Source organism: Pagrus major, chromosome 8 (genome assembly GCF_040436345.1).
Source record: "Pagrus major chromosome 8, Pma_NU_1.0".
Classification (NCBI taxonomy): Eukaryota; Metazoa; Chordata; class Actinopteri; order Spariformes; family Sparidae; genus Pagrus; species Pagrus major.
Genome location: NC_133222.1, coordinates 10,168,465 through 10,191,421, shown reverse-complemented (window position 1 = coordinate 10,191,421; position 22,957 = coordinate 10,168,465). Strand labels below are relative to the sequence as shown.

The 22,957-nt window shown below is 44.2% G+C and overlaps 1 protein-coding gene across 1 annotated transcript in view; it reads left to right on the top strand.

The window, feature by feature from the left end:
- The first annotated feature begins 9,413 nt into the window (after positions 1-9,413).
- Positions 9,414-22,957, top strand: part of slco3a1a (solute carrier organic anion transporter family member 3A1a) — a 36,775-nt gene continuing 23,231 nt past the window's right edge. The window contains exons 1-3 of the mRNA XM_073472758.1: positions 9,414-9,497; positions 9,676-9,866; positions 16,699-17,146. Coding sequence (XP_073328859.1) covers positions 9,708-9,866; positions 16,699-17,146 — 607 coding nt within the window. The 5' untranslated portion in view covers positions 9,414-9,497; positions 9,676-9,707. The remainder of the gene's footprint in view (positions 9,498-9,675; positions 9,867-16,698; positions 17,147-22,957) is intronic.

The window sequence follows — 22,957 nt, the reverse complement described above, 5'->3', positions numbered from 1 at the left end:
GGTTGCATGAAATCATCTTAACTCTGGACAGCCTCCAGTGACAGAGAGCCTTTTGGATGTGGCGCCCAATTAGTCAGCTTTTCAACGTGAATTATCAGCCCACCACATGCCAAACATTGACAATCAAAATGTCAGCGACTAAAATATCTCTCTTGCAAAAAAGGGAGTGATGAAAACTGCTGAGTGAGGGGATGAAGCCGAAGAAAACTGCTTTGCTGTTACCTCGTGCTGTTTCGTGTTTGGAGACCGAGCTGCAGAGGTGGTGGTGCTGGTTACTGTTTCTCATGAGGGTGGCTGCCGGATCCCACCCTGTGGATAACCCCACCCATCCTAAACAAAGCTTTGCTTTAACTTCCCCCTTAAAGTCCAGAATGGCGACGTTTGAATTATGAGCCTGTTCCTCTGTAGTTGCCAGTTGCAGCTGAGCCATAGCACGAAGTCTTTAATTAAAGGGATTACAGGCCTGTGGTAAACTCACATTTGAAAAAAAAAAAACAGTCACATGACAAAACATATACTTCTGTCACTAAAAGCTTTCTGCTCGTACTCTGCAGCTGCTGGGGCTGCGTTCTCAGTGTTCCTGCCTCAGGTGTTTATTTTCAGTCGGATAACTTTCACCTGCGATGACTGATTTTCAACACAATGCCGATATTGCGATACGTTCTCACTCCCAACTCATCGAATCTGGCAGCTTTGTCAGTGTGCTACTCGCAGTGATGCACTACCTACAACCTATAGCATCAGTTCTGCGCATGAATGGGTCCTCGGTCATGTTATCAATACATATCCAGCTTCCGGTAAACTTTCAAAATAATGTTTCTTGACGAATAGTTCACACGTTGTGACTTATTATGACGTTTGCACTGTTATTAATGTGGTGCAATGGTCAATGGTCTGTGACTCACTGACAGTCTTCCCACCGGACGCTTGCATTGTGGTTGCTTTGAAAGCCCAGAGCAGCTTATACAGACACTAAAGGGCACCTTGTGCATCTGTATGAGAAGCCAAAGGGATGTGACAAAACATCGGTATCTGATGACCTGGGAATGAGAATGCCAGCCTCGTCGCTCGGATGAAATATTAGCAGTTAATGTTGACAGATACGTTGACATTTATACGTGTCAGAAGCTACCTACCATATGGACATGTCTACAAAACCTTTCACATTACATGTTTACGACCTGACTTTCACAGGGGATGGTGGTGGAGTTACAGGCGAGAAGGCTGCCAAGCTGGCGACCACAGCTGGAGACGGCCTTTTCAACATTCGTAAGCGTGACGAGTAGACCTCAGTGCATCTCCAGCTGTGTTTGCGGCAGCCATAGCAGGTATTTTAAGCAAAAATATGATCTTTTCCGAACCCTTACCAAGTGGTTTTTGTGCCTAAACATAACAAGAGCATAAAAACAGTACATCAAATAACTGCCGTGTCATGAAGCAGACAAATCCTGCAGTTATCACACCGATGGAAAATATGGCTGAGGCGATACCTGCGGTCATATTCTGCCCGAAAGTCCGAGATGAACATGTCCAAAACAAGAACTTTAACATTTTTTGTACCTCCAGACATGTGATCAATTTGAAAAAATGAATATTTCTAAACAAACATAAGGATCTCCTGAGGGCAGACCATTAGTTTAGGCTCAGCTGTAGCATGTTTCGTCAAGAAAGTGCTCCAGAGGCATGTGACTGCTGCTTGAGGTTATATAAGGTTTATTTCTTAAACTTCTTAACATGAGATACACAGTATACTGTACAGTCGTTCTTATTTTAAGCTGTTTAACTACGTCTGAGTTTGTTTGCCTTCAGCCTTGGAACACTTCAATTTGTACAGCAAACATGGGATTATCCCGCGACAGTAAAAAAAAAAAAAAAAAGCACTTTGGGAGCATTTTCAGGGGACATTTGTACATTTCTGGTTCACATCGTTATAAAGCTATAAAACGAGGCTCAAGAGGTCATAAAAGCTTGAACATGAGTCAACGCTGTGCAGTCGCTCCAGGATGGACATGCTGATGACATCAGGGTGCCTCAACTCTGCGGTTTCTCGCTTTGGGAGCAAGTTGTTCATGTTTGCAAATATTGTTTTGACAGACAAAAAAAAAAAACACAACTGTGACTCGTTGAAGTCTGACTTAAACGTCCTCTCCGCGGCTCCCCGGGGCTATCTATTCTGTCCTGCCATTGTTTTCATCTCGCCCCACTTGTAACTCAAAACTTATTCCTTTTTTCCTTCCCATGCTCAGCTGGCTCACAGCGCTCCCTCTTCTTTGCTGGCCCTTTTGTGTGCGCATGCCATCCGACTCGTCTTTCTGGTTTTTAGCTTCATTTTTCTTCCCTCCCTGTTCGTGCGTTCGTGTTGCACTTCAAACATTGTGTCTCATTCCCACGAAGCAGGTTGGGCTGGTGTCTAAAATGACAGCAATAACATCTGTGTTTTTTTTTCAGAATGCCAACTCCGCTGGGTGGAGTGACTTTTTGATATCACATGTTCCAGGTTGGATTAAAGCTGAGTGAGTAGCAGCTTCTTAAGGCGTGGTTGCGTCTGGATACGAGCACGTGCGTCTCCAGGCTTTATTTACCCTCGGGGAGGGAAGTGGACCACGTTTTATACATGCAACGTTTGAAAGTACTTCTCCCCAGCAGCGCAGACAATATTACTCTATTTTAAAACCACACGCTGGCCCCTCTGTTGATACCGGTGTAAAAATAGACGGCAGAGCGGCGGCATGAAATGGTTTAAAATGTGGAACAGACAGCAGCCAGCTATATTTAGACAGGACGCAATAAAAAAAAAAAAAAAAGTGCCTGGTGACATTTTAGTAACTCCACATCGAAGCTGCAAATGCCTTTTGACTGTCCTAACATTCATGCATTATTCATGCGGCCTGAAGATCTGCTGATGTCTAAGGAGAAGCTTCACTCCTGGTAACTGTGATCAAAACCGACTGTGGCGGTAAACGCTGGCGCTCTGTTTGAGTCTGACCTCTCAATTACTCTGCCTCTTGTCGGTGTTGTTACAAACGCGAGATAAAAACTCAACAGTCACAGCTGATTATAAAGTGAAGTGCCAGTTAAAAATAAATCAAACACTTAACGCAGATGGCTTCTAATTACGTGGCTTCACTCCAGCAGTGCGTCTTTGTTTGCTCGCCACATGATGGGACTGAATATGGTCCAGGCACTCAGGGTTGACAAAGTTATGTGAGGGGAGGCATTTTCACAATATTCTCGCAGTGTCTGTGAGGTTTTAAGTAAGCGGCGTCCTCTGCAGAGGCTGCCAGGTGACATTCCAGCTCAGCAGCACCAGCACGGCTGAGTGATGCAGCGCCTGAGGCCGGACCGGCTGATCATTGGTCTGAGAGAGACGGCTTTGGGCTCGGTGTGAATGAGGAATTTGGCACTGCCTGAACACGCAGGGGAATTATTGGAGAACTGGTTTTAGTCGGATACTGTTAGAAATGAGGAAACTGTACAAACGTGTGTCTTTTTTTCACGCTGCATGTGTTAGGTGATTCTTCAGGCGTCATAAAAATGACAGCAGTGGTAGTGATCATTATCAGTAATACCGGGTAGTCTGGATGATTTTTTTGTGCTAGCTTGCTGAGAGTTAGACGAGAAGAACAACATTGCTCTCACTGTGCGTTAGCCGAAGACAGAGGGCAATCAGGTTAGCCTGAAGACTAGAAACAGGCAGAAACAGCTAGCCTCTGTCCAAAGTGAACAATCCTGCCTACCAAAACATCTTAAAGCTCAGAAAAACACTTTATATCCTGTTTGTTTACTCCATACAAAAAATGGGAAGGTAAAAGGAACACTTAGAGGCATGCTTGGCAACCTCACAATGACGGTAAGACTCCGGGAAGTCGCTGCTCTTGGCCGCTGTTTGCCAAGTAAAAGGAGCACGTAAATCCCCTGCAAAAAACCTGCTTTTCATTTTAACGTTTTGATCCAGGTTAAGCCAGTGAGACACACTGTTGTTCATCAGTGAGCTTCAAATGTGCTGGTAGCTGGGTTTTTATGCATTGAAGCGAGTCAGGCTAGCTGTTTCCACGTCTCCAGTCCAAAGCTAACAGCTAAGCTAACAGTCATTTAGTCCTCCAAATGAAAGTTGAGGTTTATTTTTTTATATTTCTTGAAAGACTATTTTACTGTTTTTCATTGGCTCCAGCTTCAGTCCTCAATATCAATATGGAAACATTCCTGTAAAGTGTTTAGAGCCTGTAGGAAGGTTTGTAGGAAGGTGCAGAATAAAAGTCTCTTTTCCGTAAAAACATTATTATGATCTATTATTATTAAACATTAAATTACAATATTAAACATTACAATGCTAGCATGTGCGACGTGTTAATGTCGGCTAGCTAGCGTTAGCGAGGTTAACGTTTCAATCATAATATTTCAGGGTTCACATTGTTTCCCACAGACCCAACGACAGTGGTGCCACCATTTTTGGCACGGATTTTCCCATCCTAATTTAAGATTAATAACAAAGAGCTTTCCTCAGATCGGATGGTTCTGTTACAGCTAAATTTCTGTCCCAAGATGAGATTTTTTTTTTCCTAAGTGCAGTTACGAAACATGTTTCTGCAATACTGATCATCTGAAATGTCCTCCTAAACTGACATTAAGTGGGATTTCAGACTTGCATAATGACTGTAATGAGGCCCTACAGTATTTTGACAATAAAACTGAAAGTTATAGTTGGATTACCATGACAGAAAAATGTTTATCACACACCAGTCAGCATCTATAAGACGCAGCAGCAGCAGCAGCAGCAGCAGCAGTCACCCATACTGACGACCGACTGTGTTTTTACTCTAACTCACAGTCTCACATTTGCAAATCAATAATAAGCCCATAGTTCAAAACATAAGCAGAAAGTCCTTTTGCACCGAGCCTGCTGCCCATATCCTCCCGAAACCGTTTCCATGGCAACCGCTGTGGCGTAAGAGATTTTGGGACGGATGCCGAGATGTAATGACAGATGAAGATGAGGGCTGTGAAACCATCGTTTGACTTTTTCTTTAAACACCACAGCTCCGGTGAGACGAGTGCTCGCTGTGGAAAAACATCCTCAGTGACTGAATCAGATGTTTCCACTGAAGATCAGGTTTGAATTAGTGTTTTTTTTGTGGGAGCACAGTAAAAAAAAACAAAAAAAAAAACATTCTCCTGGAAAAATGTGAGAAAAAGTACCGTATGTCCTGAAAAAAGAATAACCTTGCTTTTTGTAAACACTGTGAATAACAGGTAGTGCAGGCGTGTTCTCCTCAAAGGCTCAAACAGGAAAAGTTTCTGTAAAGCAGCATTGTTTGTGCTCCCAGTTGTCCCTCAAACTTCTCCCATTTCCCAGTATCTCCCAGCAGACGGGCTGGGCTTCTTTTCCACAATCCACCCTTTTCCAAATCCTATAAATAGCAGCTGTTTCACAGGGCCGAAACAATAGTCTGCAGGCTTTTCCATTCATACATTCCTGGCACCGGTCCGAGCCGTCGCCGCCCACCACTTGTTACTACCTGACTCATGTCCCTGCACGTCTACTGTATGTAAACAGTGCTGCACACACACAAACACCGTTGGATTTATGATCTCACACACACACATTTGGGCATTATGTTTCAACCCTGCTCTTTTCTGTTAGAAACTGATCTGAACCTGATTTTGTTACAATAATAAAGGAGCCACTCGACGGGTAAAGACTCGTCAGGCAGGGAAACATGGGAGGAAGAGAGAGAGTGGTGTGATATATGACATGGATGAAATGTCCCAGACTGGAATAGAACTGGGAACGCTGCAGTGGGACAGCATGTCTCTTTCCACTATAGGCCACCACGACACCCTAACCCCAAAACATCCAGTTAAAGTGAAACTCTCGCCAAAATGTGACCTAGGCTTTTTTTGTGAAGGAACCCGAGTCAAACCTAAGTGCAAAAGCATAATTACGACGAAAAAGCCACTTTTAAGATTTACCGTATTTTCGTTTTCGGGTCAAAATCATTTTCAATGGCGTGCTAGGGGCAACATTACGGTAGCATCAAAATCGCTATTTTTAAAACAGTAAGAAGACTCGACACAACATGAAACTTTGCTCGTAGTATCACCAGGGTCTCTACACATGAACGCGAGCATTGAGAACATTGTTTTTTGTACAGTTTACTACAATGAAGGTTTTTGAACAACTCACGCTAGCTTTTGCTTGCTCCGCTCGTTGCCGTCCTGCCAGGCGAGATGCGTCGATCCCCGAGTGCGACTTAACGCGGAGCTTTCCTCCTTCACTCTCCTCCATGAGTTTCACTTTAACCTGCTCAAAACAACACAAACATTGATTTATTTTAAAGCTCCTACACACCTGAAGTCCACCAACACAGGTGTTTGTTTTCACAACTCTTCAAGGCTGAGTTTCATCCAAAAGTTTCACCCCAAACTGCTCCTGGTGTGCTGGTCGGCCACCGCCATCAGTGTTTGTATGTATGTATTACTGCTAAATGCCCTAAATGTCAATGTAGTTTCTAACCTCTATACAGCGGGTCAAGTGGGCATAAATGTCTGTTTTGGAAAGTTACAGAAAGTAAAGTGTAACTGTGACTTCTGGGGTCACAAGTAAAAAAAGGTTGGGAGATTTAGCGTATGAAGAACACGGGGAAGTGATGGGGTCCTGACCACACGCAGCTTTTAACGGACTTTCAACCATTAATCTGCTTGATTTCAAACAATCCTTTTGAAACCAACACGTGGCCCCAAACAACACCACATCAGATTTACATTCCTCATTACGCCGCTCGTTAGCTTCCCATGTTTACATACTTGTCTGAGTTTTCGGCACGTCAGCGCTCGCTGGGATTTTAACGCTGCAACACACACAGTCCGTGTGAATCGAGCTCCTGACTGCCGGCTTGACAGTCTACGTTTTTTTTGCTCTTCCCAGCAGGCCGGACGTAGGAAGCAACGTGCAGGAGTGTGGGAAGGGTTTCTGTGTGGGAGTGTGCTGGTCGAGAGCGAGGGAGGGAGCGACTATGATTGATGATCAGTTTGCGTTGGACACCTGCCATGACTCCAGTCTGAGAGTCAGGGGGGCTGCCCTGAATCACAGCCGACCGTTAAATCATGCAGCGATCAATAATAGTCCTCATTGTGCAGCGGTTCATCTGTAGTTTTAAGGAAGTGAGACAGAGTTTGTTTCAGGTCCTCTGAGTTTACTATAATAATGGAACTGTGACCCGTGATCTGAAATATCTGGCAAACAATAAATCTACAAACCATCTCGCATGTTACTGTGGTGTTACGACCACTTTTTAAATCTCCAGTGTGATTTAAAAACATACTCCGCAGTTCATCAAACCACCAGCTCATCTCCTTGACCTTTACGTGTCCTCCTGCTGCTGCTGCCGCCGCCGCTGCTGCTGCTCATAAAACCCTCACAGCCTTTACTCAACATTTGTTTATCATCCTGTTTAGTTCCACCCCATCATCATCACATTATGTGGTCACATTACATCATAGCCACTGCAGTACCTCATCCCAGACACGCTGACAACATTATAATCCAATAATAAGTATTGGAAACATGACAGCTTCTGCTATAACCCCAGCGAAGCATTACAGAGCAAGGGCTGCGGCGATTAGTCGATTAGTCGATCAGCTGAGCGACAGATTTCATCGATAACTATTCTGATATTTGATTGATTGTTTAAAGGAATTGTTTTGGGACAGTTAGATGACGACATTGAAACCACTCTCATGTTTTCTGTGATAATTATAAAGCTATAGCTGGTTAGCTTAGCTTAGCATAAAGACTGGAAACGGGGGAAATGGCTAGCCTCGCTCATTTGCCTCCTAGCACCTGTAAAGTTCAATAATTAGCACGCTATATCTGGTTTATTTTATCTGTACAGAAACCAATATGTGAGCAAAACATATTTTGGTGCCTTATTATGTCCTGGTAAGAGTTAGCCAGGCTAGCTGTTTCTACTTTTCCAGGCTTTATCCAGTCTTCTCATCTTACTCTTGACAAGAGAGTGAATAAGTGCTTTTCTAAATATATGGTACTTTAATTTTAGTTGAAATTTAACTGAAATCATCAACAGAATGTGATAATTTGAGAACAATTTGGAGTTATGATGTCTGTGTATTGTTCTGCAGAGATATATCTACTTAAGTTAGCATGCTAACCAGCTAGCCCCTGTGCTAATGCCAACACCTCACGAGTTCCCAATCTGAACAGCTGCACGGAAAAACTGAGCTTACTTGCTAGCAGCAGCTACAGTTAGCAGCAGTTAGCGGTTGCTCTAGTGATGTGCTGCCCCCTATTTGTTTTGAGTATGAATTCAATGGTGGTCAATTCTTACATATTTCACCTTTAAATCAAATTTAATTTATGAATTCATTGTTTAGTCTATCAGGGGCGAGTAAACCTAGTAAATATTAGGGGTGTAACGATACATCGATCCGGATCGATATATCGATTCACAATCAACAACGCAAAAGCACTGATGCAAAGTGAAAACATTGTTAAGATATGCCTTTATTTTGAAAAAAAATATGATATCATCTCATATCGATCGCAGGCCGCTGTATCGTATCGTATTGGATTGAGATCGTGTCGTGGCAGACTGTGTGATATCGGCACATATCATGTCGCCGTCCAAAGAATCGATATAATATCGTATCGTAAGATCGTATATCAGACTGTAAAATCCAAAGATATTCTGTGTCCAATGATATAAAATAAAAGCATCACACTCTCACACTGGAGAGGCCTGAACGGGAAAATGTTTCACATATTTCCCTCATAAACGACTTAAAAGCGATTCATTGATGATCAAAACAGTTCCCAGATATTTTCTGTTGATTGATTTCATGAGGTATGGGGCCCAGCTCCAACTAAAATAATCCTCATGCTGCCCTGAGACTCCACAGACAATAATCCCTGTAGATTTATTGTGTTGGGGGGGAGGAGGAGGAACATGATCATTAAAAAAAATGGCAGCAAATCACTTTAAACTCGCTGTGAAGCTCGGGAACACACGCACACGCCGGGTCCCGCAGGACTACTGGAGTGGATTTTTTTTTCTCGAGTCAGAGGGAAGTTGAGCAGACTTGTGAAGCTGCTGCACAGCGCCGCTAGGGCCGCGAGGAGGAGGGTGGAGAGGAGCGGAGAGGAGCGGAGAGGAGAGGAGAGGTGGCGCACAGGCAGAGAGCGAGTCATTGTGCGCGAAGGAGCGTGACAGTCCGGAGCGGCAGGAGTTAGAAGAGAGAGGAGAAGAAGAAGAAGAAGCCCTGTTGACCAGACCTCTTCACCTGCGAGCTCAAACACGCAAAAACCGCGCGACAGGAACAAGGACATGCGATGTGACAGAGATTTACGCGCCCGTGGTTCACTTACACCTTCAGGGAGTTCACATGTTCCTGCGCGTCGACGGGGAAGCGATGTTTAGGCGCAGACGAGCCGGCACAGCACCGCGGAGAGTTTGGATGTGTGTTTCGTAGCTTTGTCAGATGTAAGAAATACAAAATTATAGAAAAAAAAACCGGGAGAAACAGCGACGAGGAGGAGCGCCGCCGCGCATGTAGAGCCTTCAGGCGCGGGAGGGAGGGGTTTTGTTTTTTTTGGAAACACTGTACCAGCCAGTGTCTTCATGCGGTCATCCTGCTCTCGTGTGTTTCGCTTTCTCGCAGTGCTGTGTGGGTAAAGGAAAAAGTGAGCGAGGATGCAGGTGAAGAAGCACCGGGACTCGGACCGGAGCGGCGGGAACATGTTGGAAGGAGACGGCCTCCGGAAAAACTCCTCATGCTTCTCAAATATCAAGATATTCTTGATATCGGAATGCGCCCTCATGTTGGCACAGGGCACCGTCGGAGCATACCTGGTGAGTGCAACACAGGACTCTGAGCTGAGACCCTGCCGGAGTCACAGTCTGACTTGTGTTTTGGGTTTTGCATGTGTGTGTTCCTGCTGCTCAGTGAAACATAGACAGAGAAATGTCAAATACAGCCTGCAGGACACGTTTCACGCTGCTCAACTCTGCTGTTTGTTGTAGTTGTGAGGGAAAACATCCAGCTGATTGTGTGAGAAAATGTCTTAATTTATCTTTTAATGTGTTTGAGTACAACTAAATCAAACTTGGCAGCTTTAATCTCTGGTTTGTATCAATAATAAGAGTCTTGTTATGTTCACGAAGGGTAATTCCTACCAAAGATGTCCTTCAAGGTCAAGGACCCCTCACATATCTTTCTTATCTCCTGCTTTTTTTTCTACTTTTGCTCATTCTTTCACTTTTACCATTCTTCTGTAAGGTTTTAAACGTGACTTCTCTTCTTCTAAAACCTCTAAATGTCATTTCTGTGATGAAAACATAAAAACACAGACAAATGTCACTCGTGTAGACGCTCTAATATAGATTTTGTGGGACAAAAGCTCCCAGAAGTGCTCCAAAATATTCCTCAAAGCGTCCCAGAGGAGCTTCCTCCCCCCCAGCCTCGGGCAAGCCCCACTGTGAACTTTTAGTTTCAACATTAGCGATGTTTGTCCTCCAAGAAACACTCGCAATTAATAGACTAAACTCCTCCGAATGCCTTGGCCATATTTGGAGTGGAACATCTTATCTTCTCTGCGAGTGGACCTGCAGAGCATCAAGCATCCCATGGCGTCAGAGCACGGCGGGTCGAAGCCATGGAAGATATTCTTCCTCTTTACTGTGCTTTTTCTGATAAAACAGGTAGTGCAGTTCTGCTTTTGTGCGGCACGTTAGGTCAGGGACACCTGTTCAAACAGTCGGAACAATAAAAACCAGGAGTTTCAGGTGAGGTTTGGGATCATTGAAGCACACGAACACATGAGGCTTTCTGGTCGGTTTACATGAGCTAATTTACATGGAGCTTAATTTACATGGGCAGGACATGAGGTGCCTGGGTCGGTGACAATCTGGTGAACTGGTGTCGACCTACATGAGCTACTCTGCCTCTGATTGGATGATGGAGCTTAAGAGCGTTTGCTGGCAGCGAAGGGACAAAAGTGAACTATCATGGTCCTCTTGCTTTCTGTGAGCTGCTTACAGTACAAGACACTTAGCAGCGTGCTGGGCGTCCTGATTTAGCAGCCTTGGCCGCAAGTGAACAGACGGAGACGGACAACCTGCACAGGAAAACACCACAGAGGTGCAGATTCGAGTCTGTTCCCTGATTTTATTTTGGGGTTTTTTTCACTTCTCGTAAAGTCACTTTGATATTTTTATCGTTTTTCGTGTCTATACGAAGAGAGACGAAGTAAATAGTTAAATGAATTGGCTGACAGGACGTTAGGGCTGCAACAAATACCATATTTCCATTTTTTATTAATAATTTTGTCTATAAATGTCATAAAATAGTGAGAAAATGCTAATTGTTTAACCCCAGAGCCTGAAAAGTGTCTGTTTTATGTCTGACTATAAGTCTTCAAACAAAGAAGTATTCAGTTTACCATGATTTATTACATAATGAAGCAGCAAATCTCCCATTAGAAGCTGAAAACTGAGAAATTGTAGCTTTTTTTCCCCTCTGTTTTTACTTGACGACAGGTTTAAATGACTAAACAATTGCAGAAACAATTAATGATTGATTTACTGACTGATTTTTCATCCGATTATCAGAGGCTTTAACACAAGAGATCAATGCAATCCCTTATCTACAACCAGTACATTGATGTAATGACTATAAACTGTAGTTTTAAAATTCATGTCAGTTAGTCCAAAGACAATCATGAATCGATAGAGAGAATAATCGTTGGTGGAGTCCGAGGGGTGCAGGATCAAACAGGAAATAATGTTGAGCTGAAGAGTCGGAGGTGCACTGATCCCAAATCCATCATGTGACCGATGAGTTGATTAGATCTGGTACAAGTGGACTTATTTTGCACCTGTGAATATTTTGTTTTGACCTACGACTCTATAATGATCCAAAATACGAGGACCGACTCCCACTTCTCTGCAGCAATTGCATCAGACTTTAATTGCAGGAGATGACGCTCCACATTATTAAGCCCTGGGAGGCTCTGTTTGTGACCTGTGTTGTGTGTATGCAGCACCTGAGTGTCTGAGCTCTGCTGGTTATAGTAACGCCTCCCTGATGAGAACCAAATCCGACACTTCAGAGCTCGAGCTGCAAAGTGCGACAAACACCTGAACCCGAACCTGAACTGTGGGCTGTCAGACAGGGCTCGCACTGAATCACGGAGACATGTCCACATCAGATATCAGTATTAATAGCTGATGTGATGCTCACTTAGTCATTTTATCCATTTATTATTTAAGTGTATGAGGAGATGTCAGACCATTCAGTAGACACACAGACTGTAAATCAAAACAAACTTTATTATCGGTGTGTCTCGCCTTGTTAATTACATAATGCACGGGTGTGGCCATTAACAGATTACCTGCCTTCAGGTGACCTTGAGAAAGTGTAAAAGTTTTAAAAATAGCATGTTTAGAATTAATAAATAGGTAGTTTTTTCAGAATCTGCTGTACCGTATGTGACATATCTACACGGCTAATACTAGAGATGTAGCTTCTTTTAGACGCCCATAAAAGAGCAATTTAAAATAGCTCTTTAAAACAGCTTATTCGTAGCCGTTAAAGCACCTTTAGCTAACCTTTAGTCAACCTTCAGTAGGTTACACCCCATAAAACTGAGTGGAAATGTTTCCAAATAGCCGCAGCATCAGTTATTAACAGCTGCCGTGCCTTTGCAAATAGCCACATTTCAGCACTTTCACGTCAGTGCTAAAACTTAATGTGCTGAGGTAAATGTCAGCATTGAGCTGATGATACAGACTCTCGGTACCTTCTGTACAAACTCTGTGGAAGTGTTCAGACACGACTTGTTTTTTTTTTCTGCGAGTTGACGGGACGTCACGCAGCATGACGTGGTTTGTTTTGTTGCCGTGCAACAGATTAAACATTTCCACAGTTTGAGTCAGTGCGGCTGCGACCACTGACCAGTGTGCGCTCGATTTTTCCTATATAATTTATCCCGGGTATAATCCTCCTGGAAAAAGGCTGCCTGTTTAAGTCAGAGTGGACAAACACGTTGAAACTGGCTTAACTCATCCAGAGTGTTTCCACCGCCGCTCACTCGGGGCTGGATTGGATGATGGCTCCTCTGCTTTGCCCTGCTGTGAAGCTAAAGCCACAGTGTCAGCAGGTTGCTGGGGCTCGTTTTTTCTGAGGACCGGATGAGAACTGAACGTTGCGATCAGACCCCAGCCGGGCGGAGCCAGCCAGGCGTAAATGCTGCCCGTCCAGTGTGTTCGCATTTGTGAGAAAGAGCCACCCAAGGGGCAGAGACGTCATGACTCATTCTGAAGTTTTCTATCCACTCAACTTCACCAAAGGCACTCCGGCATGAACCGCTCCCAACAATCATCCTCCCCGTGCTTTGATCTGGAGCGAAGGAGTCTCTGCAGTTGTGTTGAGAGCAGCTGCAAGAGCGACCTGCTGTCACTTCTGCTTCTTAAAAGTCACAGAGGACAATGTTTTCTCAACTCTAATGACAAGGCGAACCGGCTGTACACTGTCTGCTCTTGTTGACAATGTTGCCTCATCATCTACTCGCCTGTTGTGCGTTAAATATGGCCTCGAAGGGGACAGTGCAGAACAGAATAGGGAGGAGAGTGGTTATAACAAGGGTGTGATCAGGTGGCATTGTTAGAAACAGCTGACAGAACTGAAGGGTTCGTGGTTTCTTCTCTGCTTCATGACAGAGAGGTCAGAAAAACCTCTCCAGCAAGTCACACTGCCTCATGCCGCAGAATAAAGTCACAGCCAGAACTTAAAACTCTTAAATGTCAATTTCATGGTCATGACTGATTCAGCGGAGTGTGGATTGCAGCTGTTCACAGACATAATGGAGGAAACAAAGAGGAGATAGTGTTTAAAATGTCACTGAGGTCAAAGGTGGATGATACACGCTGAATTTAACACCAAAGTATCTGTTTAAAGGACAAGTTCACCCCAAAATAGAAAAATCATTTAACATCTACTCACCCTGGCGCTGCTAGAAATTCAGGTGACTTGTTTTAAAACTTTAAAACAACAGGAAACATAACATGAAATGGCTCCATACAGCTTGTCCGGTGTAATCCAAGTTTCGGAAAGCCCTGAGATCCCGAATTGATTTGAAAAGACGTTATTTACACTGATTTTAAAGCCACGTTCTTCACTGTAGCTGCTAAGCCAAAAGCGTGAGCGCACACCCTGTCTGAAGTGGGTGCCGAAGCTCGACGACGTATCAAGGATGTAAATATTATCTCTTCAAATCAATTTGTGGGTTTTTTTGCATTTTAAAACAAGTCCCTATCTACTTCAGTTGTTTAGGAGAATGCTGTTTTGCTGTGAAGCTCCAGACGTGTTTTGTGGACTGCGAAACTTCACAAGACTTTCCATCAGCATGAGGCTGAGAAGATAATGATTTTTTATGTTTGGGGGAACTTAACCTTTAAGAACATTGTGGTGCAGACAGTGAGCAGTGTTTTATGTAGATCAGAGTTCAGTGATTAGTCAGTCAGCCATTGATAATCGATTCATTGTTTCCATCATTTTACAAGTAAAAATGTCAAACATCTGCCGGCTCAAAGCCTTTTAAATGTGAGGATTTGCTGCCTTTCTTTGTCATTTATGACAGTAAATGAAGAGTCTTTGGGCTTTAGACTGCTGGTTGGACAAAAGAAGCAATTTGCAGACGTCGCTTTGGGATCTGGGAAATTGTGATGATAGCAAAGCATCTTTCTTAATGTCAAGTTAAAGGTAAAATACAAGTGCATGAAAAATAAAGGGTACACTTCCACATTTCTCCTTGAAGCGCCGTGTTCAAACACAGCTCCATCCGATCCCTAATCAACTGTGTACATCAAACTGGCATAATTGAGCATTTGATGGAAAAAAAAATGTTCCAGCGGCGCAAACCGCAAGTCGATTCATCTTTTCAGCGAAGTCACTCGTTCCAGAAGGGGATGTTTGTGTTGGCAGGAGGCTTTTTTTAGAGCTCAATCAAAACTCTTTAACGGAGCCATGTGGGGAATGGAAAAATTGTGATGTCTTTTCAAGGACAGTTTGGGACACTGCTCTGAAAATAGCTTGATAACCGTTTAAATGTGACTCTTGTGGTTCACATGGCACGGAGACCGTTCCCACGTTGCTCTGCTTCACAACAGATTGGTTTGAAAAGTCTTTTAAAATACAACGATGAACTAAATATTTTCACAGTAATTAATCTCTGACAACTGCTGTTAACAAACAAGGACCTGAACGGGGCTAAACAACGCTGTGTTTGCTTCAGCTGGAAGTTGCTGGTCGGCTCGAGCTCGTGTGTGGCTGACAGCTGGTGAAGAGAGAGAGAGGAGCTTGTGATGAGCTGTTCTCGCTGAAGCCATGGAAGAAAAAAAGATGCAGTGCCCAGCTAATCAGAAACAGAGGCCTGTTTCCAGGGAGAAGCCGCAGCCTGTTATTCCAATGGAAAGACATAGTTGTAATGACTGATGACGAAAACACACACTTTTCTTCCAAGAGCTTGTCCAAAAGAATCAAACACAGCACAGGCACCCATTTAGTCGTGTGTGAACTGTATCTGGGTACACCGTCTGCGTAATGGCACCTGATCCTTTGTGTTTTAAACCTGGTATTGTAGAGCGTTTCTGTTCTCTTATGTTCATTATGTGATCAGATCTAAATATAGAAATTAGTGGAGCTGGCAGACTTATCAGCAAACATCGTTCAAGTCAACCATAAATGGGAGTCATTCTTTCGCTCGGTGAAGAAGCCTCGCTGCTACGAGCTTTGGCTGTGCTTACTGAAAGGAAAAAAAAGTTACTTTAAAGGAAAATTCGGTCGTCGCGTACTCGGCACTCGTGCAGATGGAAAGTCAGGTGAAGTTTAGCAGTAGTCCACAAAACATTTCTCGAGCTTCACAGCGAAAAAGCGTTGCAGCGTTCTCCTAAACAACTGGAGTAGATGGGGACTTGTTTCAAAACGCTTAAAAACAACCAAAAAATCCACATAAAATGGATTCATACAGCTCGTCAGGTGTAATCCAAGTCCCTGAAAGCTCAAAGAAGAAGCTCAAAGAGATCACAAATTGATTTGAAATGACTTCATTCACACCTCTAATGCGCAGTCGACTGCATGCACCCACTCACTCTATTATCTTAGCAGCTATAGTGAAAATTTCAGCCTAAAACAACAGGGTGTAAATAAAGTCTTTTCAAATCAATTTGAGATCTCAGGGCTTCTAGACATCATGACACATGAGCTGTTTGGAGCCATTATATTGTGTTTTTAGCAAGAATGCTGCTCATTTTTGTGCGAATTTCTCCTTTAAGCAAGCAGGAAGTGGTAGTTAGGTGACTACCGAACATATTTCACAGCTTTTTTTTCTCCTTTAGATTGTGGTCACACTGTGGTTGAGAAACGAGCACAATGTGAGACAGACCACCTCTGTGAGCTGCAAGACATTCAGTGTGTATTTATACCGTGCCAGCTGTAAACAGTACCGAGTGAATGCTTATGACCCTGTACATACAAATCATATGATGAATTTTCTCATTCATTTGGTGGGATTGGATTCCCTTGTTTATGATTTTGTATTTGTTTGCACAGAAACAATTATTTTAGCTTCATTCAGCACCGTTCCCATGACCCTGGTTTGATGTTGTGTCCCTGCCTTGTTTTCAGGTGAGTGTGCTGACCACCCTGGAGCGGCGGTTCAACCTGCAGAGTGCTGACGTAGGAGTGATAGCCAGCAGCTTCGAGATAGGCAACCTGGCACTGATCCTGTTTGTCAGCTACTTTGGGGCCAAAGCACATCGACCCCGCCTGATTGGCTGCGGGGGCATCGTCATGGCGCTCGGCGCCCTTCTATCAGCTCTTCCTGAGTTTCTGACTAATCAGTATGAGATACGGGAAACGTGGAGGACTGACTTAGGTCGGGATGTTTGCTCCAACACCAGCAGCAACGAGGCTGAGGACAATGTGTGCGCCAACAAGGCCAACACTAACATGATGTACCTGCTGCTGATCGGAGCCCAGGTCCTGCTGGGGATCGGAGCCACGCCGGTGCAGCCCTTGGGGGTGTCCTACATTGATGATCACGTGAAGAAGAAAGACTCGTCACTCTATATAGGTGAGCCATGTTCATAAAACTGCACAGACACAATGTTACCAGTCTACTTTGTGCCTACTTTTGTTGGGGGGGGGGGGGAGGTTTCCGAAGGCCACAGCTGTTGAGAAACATCAGCTGAGTGAAATTACTGTTCAAGAAAAAAGATGATTATCTCGCTGGAAATTAATAATCTGCGCAGCGGCACACTGATTTCCCAGGGCAACTAAAACTGGTACAGCGCAAAGTCAACCGTGAACGTGTTTGTTCATCACCTTCAGGTGCAATGTTTGCATAGTTTGAGTCAACACAGTATATATACGGTATGTGTGCTCTTCTGCTGCACACCGTCTCCCTTTGTTCAACGCGCGGGCCTGTTCACAGTGCCAGGTGAGCAGATATTGGCGCTTTTTAATCTCCATTACAGCGGTTTCAGTGGCGAAGAGGCCAGATGCGGGTTAAATGTGTCTGCTTCGCTCAATCCTCCCTCAAAGGCGAGATGCTGCTGATGCGGCTCTTCGCGGTTTAAAGGTGCATTCAAAGTGCTTTCTGTGCAAAGTTCTGAACACACAATGGCTGTTCAGGGATATGTATTTGCTGTGATGTGTATATTTTGCTATTTTGGTGTACAGAAGGTAGCTTCACTTTGCCCATTAAGCCATGTAGGGATTTTCACTCCTCTTGCTTTTTTCTGTGAATCCATGCCAGAAATTTAAACCCAGTGAGAGATGTTACCGTGCTAATACACATAACAGTGTATTCTGCTTAAAGAAGACCAATAGATGTTGAGGGAAGTTTGACATTTTCTCTTGTCTGTATGCTAAAGCTGGAGCTCGCAGTGAGTTAGCTTAGCTTCGCACAGAGACTGGCAATAAAGGAGAAAGAGTTAGCTTGGCTCAGTCCAAGGCTACTGAAACAGCACAGTTAACCTTAATGTGTTTAATCAGTATAAAAAAACAAGAATTTGCAGTTTTATGGAGAGTTATGAGCTGGTTTTATGCTAGGCTAACTGGCATATTTATCATACACACGAGAGCGGTATCAAGTTTCTCATCTAACTTAAGGCGATGAAAGCGAATAAGTGTTTTTCTCAAATGTCAAAATGTTCCTTTAAGTCTGAGGCTAGCGCTCTTGCATGGTAACGCTTTTATGAGAGCGGAGGAGTCACCCCGCGGACCACCGCCACAGATCCATTTAATAGCATGTTTCCTTGTTTTGTCGCGGACCTGCCCGCTTGTTGTCCAGACTGCCACATCAGCCTTTTGATGGAGTGGATGAGATGTGTCTGCATAGTGTTTGCTGTTTGTTATCAGTGTGGAGCAGAGACAATGAGGGGCTGAATGGAGCCATGAGTTCAGGCTGGCACTCACCCTCTTCTGATACATTCGCGCAGCAGCATGCTGTGTGGCGGCCTTTTGTCACTCAAATACAGATGTGACCTGCTGAACAAAGGCAGCAGTGTGCTCTGTAATCTCAAGCCCAAAGCTGGTTTTCTTAATTGCCGTTTGTTGTGTTTATTTGTCCTGAACATGAGCGCGTTTTTTTACACGCACAAAAAAAGCACCTCGAGCTTTGTTTGAAACAATAAAAGCGGCCGGAAAAACGTACCACAAAAAGGGCTTTGACGTTTTGGCACCGGCGATGTGGCTTGTTTGCGGGAGGGAAGTGGACTGCAATTGATTGAAGTTTGGCAAGCGTATGTGAAGGGGAGATTTGGTTCTGTCCTCCTCTGATAAGCTGCAAGGAGAGTTGGAGGAAAAACAAGCGGTGAGCAGCGAGGAACAATGTGGTATTGAGTCGCGCTCAGCTGATCGTCCTAATCCTTCTGCTGCAGGCATGTCATGTGCCCCCAGCTGCATGAATGGAGTAGATTGTGTGAAATTCACTGAGATTTCCTTTCACATACTGATAATGTATTTGGATTATTCATCAGTTTACGTTAACAAGTTCACATTGTTGTCGCTGTGGCACAAAGTTTTGTCTCGAAACACAAAGTATTTGCATATTTCCTGTAGGTTTGGAACGGTTTCTGTTGGCCTCCGGTCTTATATTTTTAGTTTGAAAGCACTGTGAACACACCTGGATACGAGTCCCACAACATGTAATTTAGGAGATGAGCATCGCTTCATTGTGGAGAGGATCAATCATCCTCAAATTCATGTTATTTTGTGTCTGCAAACAGGTTTTTTTGCAGAAGGTATGAGCGGAAAAGGAAAGGAAAACACCTCTCGAATGTGAGACCAGAAACTTGACACGTGTCTCTCAGAACAGCAGGAGACAGATGTGCCTTATAGACACGTACAGTAAAACTTCCTCTGCTACAACAAGTGTGTGATTACAAGTGTGTGTGTGGACTCCCTTCACAGCTTTGAGTGTTGAACCTGCTTCACACACACCCAGTTTGAGACGGGTTATCACTGTAATCCTTTTAATTCACTTTAATTATGTGCTATCACATAATTTTAAGTTCAGCGCGAGGTGAAAACATCCCGATTAACCCTGATTCACGACACATGACACCGAGTGTAATTGACGCTGCTTCTCTTCTCACCCGCCTGCCGCTGTTGTCGGCGGCACATTTTCGCCCGGTGACGTGTTATTGTTAAAATTAGAGCCTGAGCTAAATTGCCAGGTGAGAAAGCGCGTGTTCGACGGAGGGCGAGTCCCCGCCCCTTTTAAGAGCGCGGCGGTGCAGGCGGAGCAGAGCCGAGAGCCCTGGAGAAGAGCCATAATTACAGAGCGAGGCAGGAATGCCAACCAGCCAGCAATGAGGTGGGTCTGAGTGGGCCGGGACGCACACGCATACCACACAGGCCTGTGAAAAACAACTCCTCCAGAGGCTCCGGCTGCCTGCTTTTACTGTGTATACTGCAGCAGACACGGCTTACTGCTGTTTAAACAGCTGTGAAACACACTCAAGTGAAGTCTGCTGCGACTTTTGAGCGAGCATTTTGTCCCTGTCAGGTTGAGATACGATCACCGTCATTGTTTAGATATTTTTTTTTTTTAAGGACCGTACCGCCAAGTGGTGCACGTTCTTCTTAAAAGGAAACACTTCACCGTTGAATGCCACCACCATCAGAGTCGTACGTAAACACACGTACTTTATAGGGTGGTGTTGTTTTGGTTTGTTTCCCATGTCTAGACGTAGGCACTCGTCTCTTGCCAAGGGAAATAAATATGATTGGACAGATTGCGTCAACAGGATCTCTATTCCCACTGCTCCATGACCTTTCACTATCCACTGCTAATTCTGGCTCTTCCCACAGGACCCCTGACTGCATAAATATACTGTACAGGACACACAGAGAAGGGCTTAAAGCTGACGTTGTGTGTCATACAGCACAAAAACTCCACCCTGGCTGCCTCCACAGGTTTCCTTTTAAATAGCCTTGGATTTGGTCATTAAACTGTAATGTGCAGTATGTCGTGCCTGTGATCTACAGCAGGACGCGTACGGTGGAGAGTAAAAGGGTGACATTAATTAATTCATCAGCGTCACGGCTTTTTATGTAAAATCCCACAGATTTGGACACGTAAACGTCGGCTCGTTGCATAATACATATAAGAAATGTATGATCAGATTTAAAAGTGCTGACGGAGGAGAGGCTTAAAGTGCAATTTACCAAAGCAGCTGCTTCTACTGCGAGTAGAAGAAGCTGCTTCACCATATACGTAACCGAATATTGTGTTTTATATTGAGGTGACCGGATTTCTGTTATTAAATTTTGAGGACATCCAGTTCAGTGGTCAGTAAATCATTTTAAATATCCAATTTTATTATCTATGAAAACGGAGAAGGCAAACAAACCACACAACAAAACACTCCGCAGGCACACTGTGATTACAGAAACACTTCAGATAAGACACTGTTCTCCCTCTCTTCATGTTTCCTTCTCACTCCCTTCATCCTCCTCTCCTATCTTTCAAAGGTGGGTCGAGCGATTCTGAGGAAAGATAGTGAATTGTCGAGTCGTTAACTGTGTTTATCCAGAATCCATCTTTACGTGAGCTGGAGCAGTGGTTAGTGTAGTTGCCTCTTAGTAAGAGGTCCCAGCTGGGGACCGGCCTTGTTGTTTGCTCTCCCCGCTCTTGCCAACAGGTGGGCTCTGTGGCCCGGTCTTTATTGCAACAAGAAATAATATTTCACTTTGTGGTCTGTTTTTACACACTGGCAACCGCTCCAGCCAGGGACAGACAACCAAAAATGGGCACAATCCCTGTAAAAAAGGGTTGTTTGGTCACCCTACACTATACAGAGCATACCCACCCAAATAAGCTTATTTTAAAGTGCATAAAGCGGTAACATCACTGCTCTGTCTTTGACTAACCGCCACAAATCAGCCAATGACGCAACACAAAAAGAGCCACTGATGTTCAACAATCCATATTAGCTTTTTAGCTAAGGTCTCCTTCCTTTCTACAAATAAAGACACGTCTAGCGGCCTGCTGGACGAGCTGCCAAACATCTACTTAGAAGAAGTGTTAGGCTAGCTAGTTAGCTCATGAGCTCATTGAGCAATTCAAAACATAACCTGCTCATGTCAACAATGGTTAGTGTTGAGGCTGAGTGTTACCCTCCTCACTCTTCAATACCGCTGCTAATAAAAACCTGCCTCTGACTTGTAAACTGTGGTTTGTTTACATTCGGTCTCCGAGCCTCGCCGGCTTAGCTGTCAATCAAACACACACACACACACACACACACACACACACACACACACACACACATCCACCCACTCAGAGGCTTGAATGCTAAGCGAGCATTTTCTGATATGTCCAGAGACCTTCTTCATTTCATTATTGAATAAATTAACAGTGAAAACGACGACTTGGTGCACCGATGACAGACAGCAGTCACAGGATGCAGCAGCAGCTCCGACAGCCGAGAGCATGAAGTGCTTCTGAGTTTTACTGGCGAACACAAGCCTTCTGGAGCGTCTGTGGCCGACATGCTCGCTCGCTCTCTGTTTCTCTCTCTCGCACAGCCCAAACTACCAAACTAGGAATGACAGACGAGCTGTGGGGGAACACAGAGGTCCTTTTTTTCCGTTGTGGCCTGAGAGAAAGATAACCGCTTCTACCTGGAGAGCAAAAACCATAAAAAATTTGCCTTTCATATCTTTGTATTATTGCTGCCAACCGCTGGTTTGTGTTTTATTTTCAGGCTGTATCTCTGTCTTTCAAATTTGAAGATATATTTCATGATATTTCTGTTCACTTCAGCTCTGCGGGGATAAATTTAGTTTTAGGTTTGTTAGGGGGGGGAAAAAAAACGATAGTCGGCAGTCGAAGTGACAAAGGTCCCAGAGGGATCCTCGAGAGACTTGTCGACATTCCTGCTAAAATGCTCTGACTCCAAACAGTTGCTGCAGCAGGGCGTTTATATAAGCTACTTAAACTCAGCGCATGTTAATGTCATCTTGAAGGATTAGTTTCTAAATGGGTTTTTCCGTCCCTGCCATAAGCTGCGTGCTGAGTTTGCCTAGCAACACAGTTTGTTTTATCTCAAGATGATAAACGGCCGTCGTGGTGAACGTTCATCAGCCAGCCGCTGCTTCTCTGCATCCCCGTAATGAACCAACGTGCACCGTGTGTGACAGAACGCTCCCTCGTCTGCTGTTTAAATGACCCAGTCGGGCCCCGGGGCCTAGAGAGGGTAATGAATATGAGATTAACTTGTGTCCAACTGGTCAACAGCATGTTGCTGTTGTCTCAAAGCTAATCAGTAATTATCCACAAATACTCTCATTTAAAGGAGTCAGACAGAAAGTGAGCTAAAATGATGCTGAGCAGGAGGAGACCTCACCCTTCACAGTCGTTGTGATTGATTTA